Source organism: Rhinopithecus roxellana, chromosome 10 (genome assembly GCF_007565055.1).
Source record: "Rhinopithecus roxellana isolate Shanxi Qingling chromosome 10, ASM756505v1, whole genome shotgun sequence".
Lineage (NCBI taxonomy): Eukaryota > Metazoa > Chordata > Mammalia > Primates > Cercopithecidae > Rhinopithecus > Rhinopithecus roxellana.
Genome location: NC_044558.1, coordinates 14,042,606 through 14,060,929, shown reverse-complemented (window position 1 = coordinate 14,060,929; position 18,324 = coordinate 14,042,606). Strand labels below are relative to the sequence as shown.

Genomic DNA, 18,324 nt, shown 5'->3' with positions numbered 1-18,324 from the left:
TTGTGATTTGCAGGAACTTCAATGTACTGGTTACTCTGCACGCAGATAAAATAAGAGTAGTCTTTGCCCCACATCACAGGCAGGAATAAATTAATGAGCAGGATGATCTCGATTTTAAGTTTTTATTCTGGAAGCGTTTTTCAGAGCTTTTGTCAAAGACTTTTTCTCAGACTTCCTAGTGTGTCTGCCAAGGAAATGCTTTGGGCACAAAAGAGTCAATCGGCAAAGAATGTTTGTGGAAAAATGTGGATATGGCTAATTTTGTCTCATTTGATAACCTATTTTAATTTTAGTAGACCTTGTGTTTGCTGTTGTGATCTTTGTATTGCCTATATGGAGTAAAGTTGTAAATTCTGCGGGTAAAATTATGCAGAATGGAATGAAATCTGTTAAGATTTTGTATCTTTCTGCCAAGAGTCCCCCAAACTCAGAGTGCCCTGTCAGTCATGAGTTTTGAGGAGCACTGCTCTAGCACACTAAACTCTCCCTTACATTTGCAAGATAAAGGCAAGATCCAGAATGAGCTAAATTTCTGAAGCCTACTTAGTTTTAAGGGTTTTAAGCTTTAAGGGTACTTTATGTTCGTTTTCTTTAGCTAGCCAGTTGGTCTTAAAGTGGACCCGAACCAAGGATTCAGGAATTATTCATGTAATCTTTTTTATCCTAGCCATTATGAATAAAGAGATTGGGGACTAGGGAAAATTTGAATTATTACTTACATCAGGGAGCAATTCTCTGAAGGGGAACATATGGGGAGGCACAGCAAGCCATTGAACAAGTTTTTGTGTCGTGATTGAATTTAGAAATCTTGGTCTAACTGTCCCGTCTGGCCGCTTATTAGCTGGTGGTGGTTGGCAGGAGAGTGGCTCAGGCCCTTGAGGACCCTCCATAGTAAGGAGGTCTCCACCGGAGGAAGCGGCTTCTTGCCCACTCTTACTCTGTGCCCTTTGTGTTGGTCTCTACCCAGTGTATTGCCCGTCTTGCCCTACAGAATTTTCACAATAGGGTACAGCTAGGGCATAGTCTCAGTTCTGCTTGAAAAGTGGTAGACAGTTCTAGGAAAACCTTATAGAGGCACTAGGTATATAGCACAGCAGCTTCATCCTTGTACTGACCTCTTTTGACCTCTCTACCAGCAACAAGGGACCCCAGGAGCCTGCATAAGCTTCTGAGATGGAAGACTGTCTCTTCACAAGGAAGGCCTAAGTCTGTGACTTAGAGTGATTGCATTTGTTGATCTGGGTTTAGAGTGAAGTGGGCTTGGAGAACTGGACTTGGTTTTTGATTAGAGGAACTGATAAGGTCTAGAACATTAGTGGGAAGGGACCTTGAAGACCATTCGGTTAACTTTCTCGTACCATGCTATGATCTGTGGTTCAGCATTACAGGCATATTGGCACCCCACTCTCTTGGCGTACTCAGGCTGATGGAATAACACGAATTTGTGAGGCAGTCCATTTCATTTTTGGGCCAGCTCCAGAAAATTCTGTCCTAAGCAGAAAGAAATCTGCTTTCTCATAGCTTCCACTCATTGTTCCAGCTTCATTCCCATAGAACTACTCTGAATGAATCTAATCCCCTTTCTATAGGAAAGCTGTTTAAACATTGGCCTAGTCCCTGTAAGCTTGCTACTCAAGGCTAAATATTCCCATTTCTTATACTGTTCCTCATGCAACCAGGAAGTCCAGACCCCTCTTTTTCTTGATTTCTTTCCCTTTGCATTCTAGTTTGTCCAAATCTCTTTTAAAATGTGGTACTTATATGTAAAAACAGCATTTTATTTGTAGTATAACCAATGTGTCAAACCTAAGGGAATAGTTACTTATTTTGATATAGACTCTGTATTTCTGTTTTTGCAGGCAAAGATCATAATATATTTTCTAAGATTTGCTTTTTATTTGTAACCAGTTAATGTACCTGTATCTTTTAATGTTTAATTATTAATAGACCAGTTTTTTTTTTTTTTCTGGCAGATTTTGACTCATCTTCCAGCCTAAGGTTTTTTTGAATTTTGAGTTTGTCTTATGCCATATTAGCTATCCTTCTCAGCTTTGTGATAAACTTGAATTCTCTTCTTTTAAGCCTTTGCTAAGAATGTGTAATAGGAATGGGGCAATGGCAGAGTGCTATGACATTCCTCTAAAAACCTCCCTCTAGGTTATTAGTGATCCCATAAGTACCTTTTCCTGGTACACGGCAAAGGTACATTTGTTTATCTACACATTTCTTTATCTTGTCCAGAGAGTTCACGATGATAAACTTTGTCAAAAGCTTTACTGAAGTCAAGATATCAGTAAAATCCTCATATTTAACTGGTAACTCTATCCCCAAAAGAAAATCCTCTAGAGCTGAAGTTGGCCACTGTGGCCTGTAGGTTAAATTTGGCCCACTACTTGTTTTTGTAAATAGAGCTTTATTGGAACATACTCACACCCATTCATTTATGTGTTGTTTATGACGGCTTTCACGCTAGAACAGCAGAGTAGAATAGTTGCTACAGAGATCATCTACTGGCAAAGCCTAAAATTTGGCCCTTCACAGAAAAAGTTTGCTGATCTCTCTTTGAGAATAAAGTTGATGGTGTCCAGGCCAGACATCCAGTGTTCTGATGGGAGAGCCCGCCTTGACTAGGTACAGTGTACACACCTCTCCCTACTCCCCGCCCCCCCCCCCCCCGCCACCCCGGCTAAGTGCATCGAAAAGTCCTGCACACTGTATATACAACAAACATAAGACAACTCTAAAAGGTGGAGAAAAGGAAGTAGACCAGCTAGGGACTGCAAGACCCAAGGAATGACAAGGTGATGAGTCCCCTGGGTTTTCTTTTGGCCTCGTAATACCCAGATAGGATGCTGGAAAAGCCAGCAACCCAAAAACACCACTGGTACAGACAAAAAAAGCCCCAGAAAAGGCTGGCTTCCCTAGCCAAAAGCCCAGGAAAGGTGCAGTCCAGCAAGACAGGAAAGTTTTAGATAATAACTGTCCTACTCCAACCAAACACCCCAGATAAAATTATGGGCCCAGCTCCACCCACCTATATAGCAAAGGCTGAATGTGGAGCCTGGCTCCCACCCTCTCCTGGATGTAACAAGGCACCCCACCACCACCACCATCAGGGTCATGTCAGAGAAAGCCAGGTGGGGGCCAGGACTGTCATCCTCACCCAGCAGGACCAAAGGAGTTCCACCCCAACTAGCATCAACAAGGCAGCCCTCTCCCTCCTCTCCACAGGGGTGGTGTCAGCAGAGGCCTAGTGTGGAGTCTGGACTTCCATCCCCCCACCACCCAACAGTATGGACTCAGAGGATGCCCATACAATTTGGAGAGAACTCACACACTGCTAGGGGAAGTGTAAATTGGTACAACCACGTTGGAAAATAATTTAACATAAACTACTAATAATGAACATGCATACACCCTATGGTATGATCCAGCAATTTTACTCCCAGGTTTATGCCTTAGAGAAATTCTTATACACTGCAATAGGAAACACATATAAAAACGTTCTTAGCAGTATCACTTATTTATAAAAAAAAAAAAAAAGACTGGAAGCATTACCTAAAGGTTTACCAACAGTAAAATGGATAAATCATGGGATATTCATACCATGGAAAATTAGACAGTAGTGAAAATGAATAAACTCCAGGTATAATGCGTCAATATAGACGAATCTCAATAACTTGTTTTCAGAAAATTAAGTGGCACAAAAAAGCAGGTCACGGGCTGGGCGCAGTGGCTCACACCTATAAATCCAGCACTTTGGGAGGCCGAGGCAGGCGGATCATCTGAGGTCAGGAGTTCAAGATCAGCTTGGCCAAAATGGCAAAACCCCGTCTCTACTGAAAATACAAAAATTAGCCGGGTGTGGTGGCGAGCTCCTGTAATCCCAGCTACATGGGAGGCTAAGGCATGAAAATCACTTGAACACAGGAGGCGAAGTCTCAGCAGTGAGCTGAGATTGTGCCACTGCACTCCAGCCTGGGTGACAGAGCAAGACTCTGTCACAAAAAAAAAAAAAAAAAAAAAAAAAAAAAAAAAAAAAAAAAGCAGTTCACAGAAGACTGCACGATTAAATTCATGTAAAATTTAAAACCCGGCATACTGACATGGTAAAACTTTATAGAAAAAGGAATAATCAACAAAAAATTCAGGATAGCAGAGGCCTCTGGTGGGCAGAGGAGGATGTGGTCAGGAGGGACACACAAGAGATTATGAAGGTCTCAATGATGTTCTATTTCTAAAGCTGGGTGGTAGACACACCAACAATCTGTCACCTTTAAACTGTATATAAATATATGTAAATTAAACTTGCCTTCAGAGAAACTAAAGATGAGAACCCAGAACTTGTCAGAAGCTAATTCAACTGGGTTCTGAGAAGTGGCAGAGATAAACATTTCTAGATCAAGAGGATGCCAGGGTCCGAGGAGAACCTAATCAGTTCACAAGAGACAGGACTACTCAACACAGGTGAGACATAAGTCCCATTCTAGAGTAAGAGGTTTTAAAGAAGCCTGCTCCGAAAGGAGACAGAATAGCTGGAATTACTCAGACAGCACCACCCTAACCATGAGGAGCAAGAAAGAAAAGATAGCAACTATCTTTTACAGGAAATGAAATTATTTTATAATTTAAATTAGATCAGGCCTCTATAATCAACGAATGTCGAAGGGTTCTACAAGAGCCCTATACCTGGTGCAGCCAGGCCTTGAACCTTGCTTTTCTCTGTAAATAGCCCTTCCTACAGCTTTGCATTCCCCTGATACAGTGCTGGCTCCACAGCAGGAACCCAGCAAACCAGCCCTGTCCTCTCTGGGTCGAATAAAGACCAATGCCGACAGACACAACAGAGCAGTGATTCCCAGGTTTTTGGAGGTGTTGTTTTCTTTCAAATCTTAATCTCCTTGCCACCTCCACACAGCGGGGAGGGCAGGGTGGGGAATGCCACATGACACATATTAAGTTTTAAGATTTGGAGGAAAATTTAAATGTAATGAGAGCATGAAGTTTCACAGGATTAGGGCTGAAGATTCTGCAGCTCACCTCCCTGGGAGCCCAAGTGGCGGCTCCAGGTGCTGTGCAGATCTCTGGGAGGACAGGGGATCAGGAAAGCACACAGGAGCACCAGGATCATCGAGATCCCCAAAGTCAGCAGGAAGACAGATGTGCGCACATACGACACCAGGGAGGAGGCTGCCTTCTGTTCCAGGCCCCCAAGGGGTTCCGAGGGGTAGCCCTCCGTGGTGACTTCCGAAAGATGTGGCTTTGCAGCCTCTGCAACCTCAGCATCTGAGTCGGGTTCTGGCGCTTCTCCCAAAGGACTCTTCCCATTTTTGACCCCTCCATTCTTCTGCAAGTTAAGCACCAGATCGTCTTCGCTCTCGTCACTGTCAGCCTGGGTGAGGGGATCATACTCCCCTAGGTCTGGACTCTTCTTCCCTGAAAAGACAGAAAAACAGAGAGTCAAGGAGAACTGGGGAGGAGACACCCTCACCAAATATATGGCATCTGTAAATACCCAGAAGAACACAGAAAACTAAAACAAAAAAATCCAGGTTTACATCAAATTTGAACCTTGGTGGCTAACTGTAAAACAAGCCAGCGAAGCAGGGGTTAGGAATGGAAGGAAAAACAAAAGCACAGTGCTCCAGGATCACTGCCTGCATGAGTTGAAGACAATGGAAAAGGAGGCAGAAGTTAGCGAATTTAAAATGTCTTTAGTTTTAAAAGAAAGCTCTCTTAATGTGTTTGAATCTCACTCAAGAAAAAGACCATGGCTCCGTGTCAACTCTCCATGTGCCTAATGTGCACATTGCCTCAGATTTTCTTAGATCTGTGACGTCCTAATCTTTCCCGGTAAACTTTTAGAACAATTATTCTCCATACGCTGCTTCTCACAGCCCAATATCTGTGGCTTCCCAACTGTTTCTATGGAAACAACTTAGAAAGTTGAACACTGAATGTTCATCTGAAGATGTATTGAAATCTCACTTCTAAGAACCATCCTGTGATTTGAATGCCCTTTCAGTATATCTTTTAGTAAACAGTGTTTATCGCAAAAACTGCTCTTCTGAGCAAGCATTCTGGGAGGGGTGGTGATCTAGCTGGAATACAGAGGTAGGGGACTTGTCTTGAAGTTGCTTTGCATGGCAAGCACTTTGTTTTTACTTAGCCTGCAGTGTTGATTTGGGATAGCTGAGACAGAAATTACAGAAGAGCCTAGGCACACCTTCTCCCAAGCCACCCACCCCTTGGCCTCACTGCCAATGACTGAATGATTTTACGTCTTTACTTCATGTTACCACCAAGTAACAACCAAGAAAATGTTTCTTTTGGGGAGACTTTATCTGGTAATCTATCACTAATGTAAACTCTATCATTAAATCTTTTGTTCAGAGGAAATATTTAAAAAAAAAAAAAAAAACACATAACCCAGCTAATTAAAAAGAGGAAAAGAATAATTACTAATGCTAGTGTCTACCTCTGGGTCACCTTGGCCTTGGTGATGTCATTTCATACATTATATCTCAGTTTGTTCAATTAATAAAATGAAAGAATAAAACACTATATGGAGACCAGATTGTTGCAGGAAGTCAGGGACCCCAAATGGAGAGACCTGCTGGAACAGTGGCAGGAGAACATAAATTGTGAAGATTTCATGGACATTTATCCATTCCCAAAATTAATACTTTTAAAATTTCTTATGCCTGTCTTTACTGCAATCTCTGACCATAAATTGTGAAGATTTCATGGACATTTATCCCTTCCCTAATAATACTCTTATAATTTCTTATGTCTGTCTTTACTTTAATCTCTTAATCCCATTATCTTCATAAACTGAGAATGTACATCACCTCAGGACCACTACTGTACAAATTGATTATAAAATGTGTGTGTGAACAATATGAAATCAGTGCACCTTGAAAAAGAACAGAATAACAGCAATTCTCAGGGAACAAGGGAAGATAACCAGCTGCCTGCGGGGTTGGGCAGAACAGAGTCATATTTTTCTTCTTGCAGAGAGCCTAAAAAATGGACGTGCAAGTAGGGAAGATATCGCTGAACTATTTTCCCAGCAAGGAATACCCTGGGGAAGGAATGCATTCCTTGGGGGAGGGCTATAAATGGCCGCTCTGGGAGTGTCTGTCTTATGTGGTTAAGATAAGGACTGAAATACGCCCTGGTCTCCTGCAGTACCCTCAGGCTTACTAGGATCGGGAAATTCCAGCCTGGTAATTTTTGGTCAGACTGGTTCTCTGCTCTCCAACCCTGTTTTCTGTTAAGATGTTTATCAAGACAATACATGCACAGCGGGACATACACCCTCATGAGTAATTCTAATTTTGCCTTTGCCTTGTGATCTTTATTGCCCTTTGAAGCACATGATCTTTGTGACCTACTCCCTGTTCGTACAGCCCTTTCCCTTTTAAAATCCCTAATAAAAATTTGCTGGTTTTGCGCCTCAGGGGACATCACGGACCTACTGATATGTGATGTTACCTCCAGAAGCCCAGCTATAAAATTCCTCTCTTTGTACTCTTTCTCTTTATTTCTCAGACCGGCTACACTTAGGGAAAATGGAAAGAACCTATGTTGAAATACTGGCGGCTGGTTCCTCCAATACCACATGTTGGAAGTATAACTTGTGGTGTTAAAGTTTAGTATTTGGTACATTTAAAAAACAATAAATTTTAGATTTTTTTAAAATGAACATTCCACAGAATTATAACATTAAGTACTTTCAAAAAAAATCCAAAGAAAATACTGAATAATCTGTCATCCTAATAACTAGAAATTATTTCCATTTATTTTTATTTTCAAAGCTGTACACTTTGCCCAATAAATATTATATTTGATTTTTAAAAGGTACAAATTACAAGAAAATAAATCAGTTATTAGAAACTTAATTCAAAATAGTACTTTCAGAATATGCCATGGGGTCAGTACAGGTTCCAGATAATCTCCTTCAATTTGTATTTCTACTCCATGAACCAAATTATTTGGTAAATTAGGGCACACCATTCCCTAACCATCCCAGATAACTCTATACATAATAATTTGCACACAAAGCCATGGGTTGTTAGAATAATATTAACTCTAATGCTTTTTAAAGTGATTGTTTGTTTTTGTTTTGTTTTTTAGCTAAAATACACTGACATGATAAACAAAATGTGATATGTACATACCACGGAATATTATTCAGCTCTAAAAAGGAAGGAACTTCTGACACTTGCTACAAAATGGATGAACCTTGAGGACATTATGCTAAGTGAAATGAGCCATGCACAAAAAGACAATACTGTGTGATTCCACTTATATGAGTTATCTAGAGTAGTCACATTCACAGAAACAGAAAGTAGAATGGTTGTTGCCTAGGTCTGGAGGTAGAAGGAAAAGTTGTTACTGAATAAGTATGGAGTTTCAGTTTTACAAGATGGAAAGGTACTAGAGATGACGTGCATATACAGTTAATTCTGAACTGTATACTTAAAATGGTTAAGATAGTAAATTTTATGGTGTATGTATTTTTTGACAATTTAAAATGTTTAAAAATATATATATATATCTGAAAAACAGGAAAGCACACACAGAGTTCTCAACTCTAGAGTTACTTGAAAAAGCACAGCAAGAGACCTTAAAGATCACATAATCCATCCCCACCCCATCCCAAACTTACAACTAGCTACTTACAAAGACCTACCAACCAGTCACTTAGCAAACACCTGAATGTAACCTGTATTAGGATTACACTGGCCTCCAATTTAGAAAAAAATTCTTTACACTGATTCAAGAATTTTTTTCTGGGAAGTTGCCAATTATCTATCCCAGTTTTAATTTCTGGGATCTCTCTTTCACATGCAAGTCCTTCAAACACTCAAAGGTATCAGTCACAAGAGACATATGATATGGTATTTAAGAGCTCAATTCTTCACAATCAAACATCAAGCCAAATCCTGGCTATATCTCTTATGAACTATGTGGTCTCAAATTTCTTAACTTTATTGAGCATCAATTTCCTTATTTATGAAATGGAATAATGATTCTTTTTAGCTCATACGATTGTGATGAGAACCAAATAAGATAATATATGTGTGGTTCTCAGTGCCTGGCTTATAGTCACACAACAAATTTTAGCTTCTATTATTATCATTACCATCACTGGTGCTGGCATTGTATCTCCCAGTGCCCTCCCCCACTCTTCTCATCTCCAAGTTAAACACCTCCACCTCTTTCAACCCATGACTTGAAGAAGCATTGTTTCAGGTGTCCTCAACATCCTGGTCATTCTCCTCTGGACACAATGTGATATGTCTGTGCTTTTTAAAGTATGGTTCCTGGAACTGGATACAATCCTAGGTACAGTCTGACCAGAGAAAGGGAAGGCAAAGCTATTTCCTATCTACTCTAGATAGCAAACAACAGTTCAATTTCTATAACGTAAGATCTTGATAGCTTTCTTGGCATTCACATCACATACTGATTCAATTAAAACTCCCAAGCATTTTGAACACATGCTTAAGCCACCCTATAATTGTACAATTGAATTTTTAGCACCAAGTGAAAAATTTAGCATTGACATCAAATTCAGTCTTGCTAGTCAGTCTCGACCCTGCAAGAAACATATTGGGCTAAAACAGCACCTTTGTCAAAGTGAAATCATTAATAAAATGCTGCCCAGCAAAACAGTTTAAAGGAAATTCATTTTTATCATGCTATGTACTATCACAGGCAGGAAGGAAGAGAAGCATATGCTCCAGGAACTTATAAAATCTGTAAGAAATTTATAAAACAATTTGCAAGCATTCTTTGAGAAAAAAGCTGCTGTCAAATTGGTCTGTTTAGCAAGATTACAAGCTTCTAGTTAATGATGGCAAAAGTGGGCATTTCTGTCACACTCTCTTCCTAAAACCAGGAAGACAAATAAAGAAAAATAAAAATAGAACACAAAATAGGAAACAGTCACATTCCCAAACCACAAGTTATGAACCAAATGCACTGAAACTTGTACTCAATTGAGAAAGCTCAGTACGAGCAGGCAAATACATCTTGCAGATATATATTGCACATATATTGCAGATCTTCAGCAATGAGCTGAGTTCACAGAATTAATAATCATGACAACAGTAAGATGATGATGATGATGATGATGACAACTGGAAGTGTACTGAGTGCCTACTGTCCCAGGCACTGATCCAAGAATTTTGCATGTGTTAATTCATTTAATCCTCACATCAACCTCATATGGTAGATATTATTATTATTATCCCCCATTTTATCAACAAGAAAAATAAAATATAGAGAGGTAAGATGGCTAAGATCACAGAACTAGCCAAAAGAAAAGCCAGGATTCAAACCCAGACATCTGATTGCAGAGTCCACTTGTTGTTCTAACCAACAAGTTATAGTACCTCCCTTGTTCCACAAATATAGCCAAACCAGTAATTGCTTGCTTGGAAAGACAAAGTCTGGGGCCACAGAAGCACCAATGAGCCCCATTCGACACCACAGAGTCAAAGGGAAGTAGGACCAAAGGAGGAAAAGCACAAGCTGACATCTTCACAAAAAGCACACTGTCAGGATGGCAGGTTAGAAAAGTCACCGGACATAATCACTCTGACTGCGCCCAGTCAGGAGACAGAAGCCAAACAGTAGTTCAAAGAGGACAAGTTTAACATAAAAAATTACTAAGCAAAGACAGGAGAATAAACATAAAGATGGGAAGAGAACTCTATAAGGTCCCCTAGGACTAAGAGACAATATCCAAGGCAGGACAAACGATATTTAAAAGGGCTCAGATCCACTTTCACAGATCAGTCAACAAAGGTGAATTTGGAGTTCACAGGCAATAAATTGATAACTGGCACAACAAAGTCAGTGAAGGAAACGCCAAACCAGCACCCTACAGTCCTGTGAAAAGCCTCCTCCTAGCCAGAATAGAGACATCCACACAGGAAACGTGCTGGTGGGGAGCCAGCTGACTTAACAGGCCTGGATTACATTCTTGCTTCCAACTGCCCTACATCACCCCTCTGGCAATAGCCAGGCTGTCAAACAACTGCCCCATTTAAATATGAGTAATAATCAGAAAGGAGCCATGTTTAGTACTCATTCCACAAGATACCATAAAGCTCTATGAATATTCAAGAAAGAAGTAACAATGAAACATAGCAAACAATTAGCTGAAGAACAAATGCTGGACAAATCACATCACAAGATGGAAGAAATAATGAACATACACTTCCCCACAGAGTCTGGGAAATTTAGGAAAATCGTCTTCTCTGAAATAAGCACTCAGGAAAACACTGGAAAAAAATAACAAACCAATTTTAGAAAAGAAATCCTTATTGAAATCAGCTAAAGGAACAGATATTGCTGAAAACAGAGTCAGAGACATAAAGAACAGACTAGTGAAAATCAAGCAAAATGAAATGAAAATAACTACAGCTGGCAGTTCTGAACACTTATCCTACACTCTTCCAAGCCCTTTTAATGTCTTATCTCAGGCCAGGGGTGCTGGCTCACGCCTGTAATCCCAGCACTTTGGGAGGCCAAGGCAAGGGATCATTCCAGGCCAGGACTTCAAGACCAGCCTGGCCAACATGGCAAGACCCTGTCTCTACTGAAAATACAAAAATTAGCCACGTGTGGTGGCAGGCGCCTGTAACCCCAGCTACTCAGGAGGCTGAGACATTAAAATTGTTTGAACCTGGGGAGGTGGAGGTTAGAGTGAGTTGAGACCGTGCCACTGTACTCCAGCCTGAGTGACAGAGCAAGACTTTGTCTCAAAAAAAAAATTCTTAGCAAATCTTCATAACAACTATGTGAGGTAGACACATTACTGTCTTCACTTTCAAGACGAGGAAGCTGAGGCTTTGAAGTTTAAGTTAAGCCAAATGGTTTGGCTCTGTGTCCCCACCCAAATCTCAACTTGAATTGTACTCCCATAATTCCCATGTGTTGTGGGAGGGACCCAGTGGGAGATAATTGAATCATGGGGGCAGTTTCTCCCATACTGTTCTCATGGTAGTGAATAAGTCTCACGAGATCTGATGGTTTTATAAGGGGAACCCTGTTTCACTTGGTTCTCATTCTCTCTCTTGCCACCACCATGTAAGATGTGCCTTTTACCTTCCACCATGATTGTGAGGCCTCCCTAGGCACATGCAACTATAAGTCCATTAAATCTCTTTCTTCTGTAAATTGCCTCATCTCAAGTATGTCTTTATTAGCAGTGCAAAAACAGACTAACACACTGGCCCATAGTTAAACAGCAAGTGATAGGTAACAATTCAAAACCAGTCTGGCCTCAAAGTCTGTACCAGCTACATATGATCCCATGGAAAAAAAATCAAGGCTTTTTAAAAAGACTAGAAACAATGTGATAGAGACTGACAACAAAGGTGAGCCAATATATGCATGATGGAAGAGGATAACAGAAAAGAAAATACCAAAAGCAGTATTTTAAAGAGTTGCAAAAAAAAGTTCCTACAATAAAGACCGAAAACTGCAGAATAATGAGTACACAGAGTCCCAAGAAAAACTGATTCAGAAGAATCAATACTGAAACACATCCTAGTAAAGGCGCAGGACTCAAGCACAAAGAAGGAATCCTATGAGCAGCCAGGCCAAAGGAAAAAGAATCAAGTCACTACTGATGGGAACAAAAATCAGGCAAAGATTTCTCCAAGGTCACACACATTATTAAAAGATAGTGGAGCAATATCTTAAAAGTCCTCAGAGAAAGAACATGCAATTTGATGTCCAAGCATTCTGACCAGGACATGGCCGAAATATAAAGACAAGCACACAAGTGCTCAGAGTTATCATACTCCTGTGCTTTCTTTACATCACAGAAGACTAGGGGCCAGTTCTTGGCCAGCCTTTTGAGAGGAATAAATACTTTTATACTAATTTTTTTTCAGATAGTGCAAAAACAAACTTCAGCTTAAGGATTACCGACTGCAAGTTTTTATTAGAGAAGTCTTAAATAATTTTTTTTCTATTTACAGAAAGACAATAAGAGACAGTGAAGTAAAAGAAGTCCACCAACTTGCCTCAAGTCCTACTCAAGCTGAGGAGCTAGGCATCAAATCCAGCTTCCAAGTTCAGGGCACTTAACACTCACTCACTTCCTTGCTACTTTCAGCCACCACCCAAATTTTTAATGAATGAAAGGTTTTCAAAGAATAAGGGAGAGGGCACTGATTTCATAGCAAATCATTATAAATGAGCTTTCCACAGCTATTGCTTTTCCTCTTAGGAAGACTAAAGATGCTGTTTAAATATAATAGGATTTCCAAAATGGTAGAGAGGAAAACACAAATAGGAAAGTGATGCAATTATACCATACCCAAATGTTTTCACGAAATATACTAAAACATATACTATTCTATAACATATATGATACTATAGCATACACTCTACTGTACACATACTATACAATACACTCTACTGCAACTAAAGGTAAATAATTCATATCATGGGTTAGTTTATCCAAGGGCATATAATGACTCTAAGTTACACAAATAAAACAAATCATAAAAAATCATTTTGCTCTGATATTCCCTCCAGTGTTTGACCTTCAAACTATAAAATGGCCTAAGGGAAAAAATACATATATACTTAGGAGACAAGCTGTCCTACTGGCTTTATGAATGTCAGATTGGCCTTCTGCTACTAATTAACCTCACTTTATGCATGTGAGCCAAACATCTTTCTTTCCTGAGCTTAGCGAAACTGCTCTTTTCTAACAAGGCTGCTGAGATCTGTCAAGAGCTCACTATTATATTACATCAAGCCTTCCTTCAGGTATCACATTCATAAATGAGCATAGTGCTGATGACAACAGCTAACACTTACTGACTAATTAACGTACGTCAGAGGTTGCTAGATCTCCTAAGTACATCCATGTTCTTTACTATTTCAGATAACCCTAGGAAATAAATATGTAGTAGAATGTGTGGCATAGAGTGAATGTTCCATAATAATGTTATTGTTACAGATGAGGAAACTAAAGCTTAAAGAGATTAAGTAACTAATTAAGTAAAGACTGGATTTGAATCCCAGCCTGTTTCAGGCTCTCAGCCATCATTCCATCCTGACTTCCTCACACATGAAAACAGTAGGGATGTTGGGGCCAGGCACAGTGGCTCATGCCTATAATCCCAGCACTTTGGGAGGCCAAGGCAGGCGATCACCTGAGGTCGGGAGTTCGCGACCAGCCTGATCGACATGGAGAAACCCCGTCTCTACTAAAAATACAAAATTAGCCAGGTGTTGTGGAGCATGCCTGTAATCCCAGCTACTCGGGAGGCTAAGGCAGGAGAATTGCTTGAACCCAGGAGGCGGAGGTTGCGGTGAGCCGAGATCACACCATTGCACTCCAGCCTGGGCAAGAAGAGTGAAACTCCATCTCAAAAACAAAAACAAAAAAGAAAACAGTGGGGATGTTAACTACGGGAATATAACACATTAGCCCAAACAGGACAGCAGTCTCAGAACCCCAATTACAGGGGAGTCAAAAAGAGCTATATGAAAACAACTTGTACCTAATGCAAAAACTAAAAATAGTATTTTGGGTGGAGGGAAGAAAGGGCAAGGAGACGAGGAAAAGTGCAAGTGGTTTTATTTTCTTAAAACCCACATCACATGAAAGAACACATGCCTACTATATCTGGGCCTAAAAAAGTATCAAGCATGTCTCAGGGTTCAGGGCCAAGCTGCCTGCCAAACAGGCCCACGGACTGGGCTATGGGAACCCCAACCAGTTCCTACAACTAATACTCCAGGGAGTAATAACACCACAGCCTTGGGGCATAAGAACACAAAAGAGCTCAAGAGTTGCTAAAGCAAGATTTTCCCCGCATTCTCATTCTTAAAGAATAACAATGACCTACACTGAAAAAAAAAAAAAAAAAAAAAAAAAAAAAAAAAAAAAAAAAAGGACTCTAAAAGAAAAAAAGAAATAAAGCTAAATGTGTCTGACATCTTATTACCCCTCTGGGAGGATATCACTCTACACTAAGGATATATAAGACTACTCTCTTCAAAGTAAAAAATTAATCCTGCAGGTAAAGGGCCACGTCTCTCATTTAATTCCAGTGTTACGTACACATTCCAAGACAGATACTATCAGTGTTCCTTCCAATGTTCCAATGAGCCCATAAAAAAAAAAAAGAAAAAAAAATCTGTCTGAGGTCATGAAGTCTGGGGACAGAAATGCAAATTAATATACAACCCAGTGTCATCCAAATGGCAAGGTTCACTTCAGGGTAGCAAACTGGAAGCTCCTTGAGAACAAGGAACCTGTAATCCCCCTGCAACCTCAAGCTAGCTATCCACCTAACACCCAAATAGCCCTCTCTAGAGATAACAGTGAAAGCAACTGCTTTTCCCCCTAATACAAATTATCAGCAAACAAATGTTTATAGTTTAATGCTTAAAACTCATCTAGATAGAGCCATCAGTTTTTCTAAAGCCTAAAGTTTAAAATTTACTTGGGTGGAATAAATATATTTTTATTAAAATATCAAGTTTCTAACAGTACAATCCTACTCTGGAGGTTCAGGAAGGAAAAAAAAAAAAAAAGGAAAAAAAACTTGGAGCTGCTGCCCAAAGTACTGAATCAGCTCTGGAAGTTGTCATCACCCCTAACGCTGCCTTAAAGAAGATTCCATACATTATCTTCAACTTATAGGTGCCAAATCATTTCCCATGCTTAATCTCAGCAGCTGGAGACTGACCAAGTGGAATCAAAAGTTAAAGATTTAGAGAGAAAATACTCCTGACGTTCAAGGCCGAGCTTTCCCAATACTTGAGAGACCTGGGACAATTCAATTAGCCAAATAACTCTCATTTTGTCCTCTGTAAACTAGGAAGGGACGTAAACACCTGTCCCACCTGCCTCATGGATGCTTCGTTGCTGTCATTAGGTAGAGGGGATGATTCACAGAGGGCCACTCGCCGTCCCGCCGCCCCCGCCCAGGTCCAGCCAAGACAGAAGGCGCCGGAGTCCCCGCGGTGCCTGTCCGCGGCGCTCGGGAAGGATGCTCCTCTCACTAGCCTCCCCTCGGGACAGCGACGACCGGCGTTCTGACACTCCCCGCCACAACACCTGCTCGGCGCCCTCTCCCCGCGCGTCTCCGCGTTCGCCGGGCGCCCGCGACCCCTGCCCCGCTGGACGCCCCTCTCGCCCCCTGGTGGCACAGGAACCCCAGCCCCCAGGGACTGCACCCTCCTCGCCACTGGGCGCCTGCAGTTGTGTCTGGGTTGAGGCCAAGGCCCGACCGGCCTCACCCCAGAGCCTCGCCTCCCCTTATTCCAACACTGGCGGGGACAGGGTGGTCGCAAGGCTGCGACTCCTTACCCGGGAGCTTGAGTGCCCTGGACAGCACGGTCGCCATGGCGGAGGCCCCGGTGCGCGTGCGCACGCCCGGGTTCTGCCGGGAAGCGTAGTTCCGGGCGGGCGGTGCGCGGGGCTGGCACCGGGAAAGGTGAGACCTTCTTGCTGGGGACAGAGCCAAGGGAGGCCAAGCCCGAGTACAAGCTCCGCAGGCTTTTCTCCCACCCTACCTGTGCAGGTCACCTCACCATTCTGAGTCTCACTTGCCTCGTCAGTGAAATGAGGAGAAAATACCCCGTAAGCTTGCAGTGAAAATGATTCGAACGAGATATTTAAGGAGGTGTGGATTGTGCAATGTACGTGGGCTTTGAAATCAGGCAGACTGGATTTGAATCCTGCTTGCATCACTTACTAGCTGGGCCATCTTGGGCAAGTCCCTTGGGGCATCTGAGCTGCAGCTACTTTTTTTAAAGACATACTACATACTTCACAGGCTTGCAGTGAGAATTAAATGATATGACCTGTTTAAAACACACAGCACACAGTAGGCACCTAGTAAGAGTGTTTCTATTATGCTTCTTAGGTAGAGGTTGAAGTTTCCTGTTAGCTCGAACCCTCATTTCTTGCTCCCAGTTCTTTACAGGTGTCTACTCAGCATCCTACGCTGCAGCTTCTATTTGAAGGGTGTAGAAGGAGCAACTGACTGTGTACACACATCCAATAGATGCAGCATCTCCAGCTCCTCAGATATCAATGCTTGACGTTTAAGGCATCTCCACACTCCCCATAATCACCCCAGCTTTGCCCGAATGATTTTTGCGGGGAGGCCGACGCCCAGGAATCCCTCCTTCCTTGGCTCCCTGAGCTTTCCCCCACTTTGTCTTCCTTGTCCCTCTGGAAATCTCTGTCATCCCTCCACAACTTTTTTCCATTTGAACATAGGAACTGCAGCTTAGAATGATATTTCTCAAATTTAATGTACTTTTTTTTCAATTAAAGAAAAAAATTCAAAGCAGCTGCCAAATGAATCAGGATCCTTGCCTTTTACATAGAGAATACCTGTGAGTTCCTCTCCAGCTACCGAGTGGAATGTAAATATCTTTGTTGCCCAAACACCCACTGAGGTCACTGCGGAAAATGCAAACACCCGGGCCCTCTCTGCCTTCTGAACTTGGCTTGCCTCAGGACCAGGCACTGTGGTGTAGAAGGAAGAACTGACTTGCTTCTTTCCCACAAGCAAGAGATCAGCATTTTAGTGCAGGGATGCTAATACTATGTTATCTTAGAACTGGAACAGATCCTAGAGGCTATCTAGTCCCACTCTCCTTGTTTTATTTAAGAGAAAGCTGAGAAAGAGAAAGGTAATGTAACTTCTGAGGGTCACAACAAAAGCTCCAAGATAATCTCATTTGCAGGCTGCCTAATTCCCGTGAGAAACTGCAGACAGGACTATCCTGTGGGAGTAATCTGAGAGTCTCCAGCAATCAGTCTCACCTCCTTTCTTCCCCCGGGGGAAAAAAAAAATGTCATTGTCTCTGATAGAGCACAGGCTCTGGAGCCAGGAGCCAGGCCTCTGGAGATCAAATCCCAACTCCATCATTTCCTAGATGCCAGGCAGAGGGTTAGTTGCTTACTTTCTCCCCACCTCAATTTTCTCATCTGCAAAATGGGGACAAAACAGTTCCTAGTTTATAGAGTTCTCCTGAGAATTAAATGTATACGTGGAAAGCACTTACAACAGTGCCTGGTACTTAGTGTTTTCTAAGTGTTCACTCTTTTTATCAATAATTTCTTAATGTTTTGACAATTTAAAATTTGCAACTTAATAACAAATAATACATTTCATAGTAATTTAATGGTTTAGTAATGTATTTATTTATTAATTCTTTCAGCATTCTACAATACCCAAAATTTCTACGGCTTGCCACATCTCTAAAGGCATGATTAAAAAACATATTTTACATCTATGTAGGTCATCTAAGAGG

At 41.4% G+C, this 18,324-nt stretch overlaps 1 protein-coding gene across 1 annotated transcript in view; it reads right to left on the bottom strand.

The window, feature by feature from the left end:
- Nucleotides 1-5,014: 5,014 nt before the first annotated feature.
- FAM234B (family with sequence similarity 234 member B) overlaps nt 5,015-18,324 on the bottom strand; it is a 42,256-nt gene continuing 28,946 nt past the window's right edge. Inside the window, exons 4-5 of the mRNA XM_030938939.1 lie at nt 16,364-16,504; nt 5,015-5,436 (exon numbers count right to left, since the gene is read on the bottom strand). Of these exons, the coding sequence (XP_030794799.1) occupies nt 5,015-5,436; nt 16,364-16,504 (563 nt within the window). The remainder of the gene's footprint in view (nt 5,437-16,363; nt 16,505-18,324) is intronic.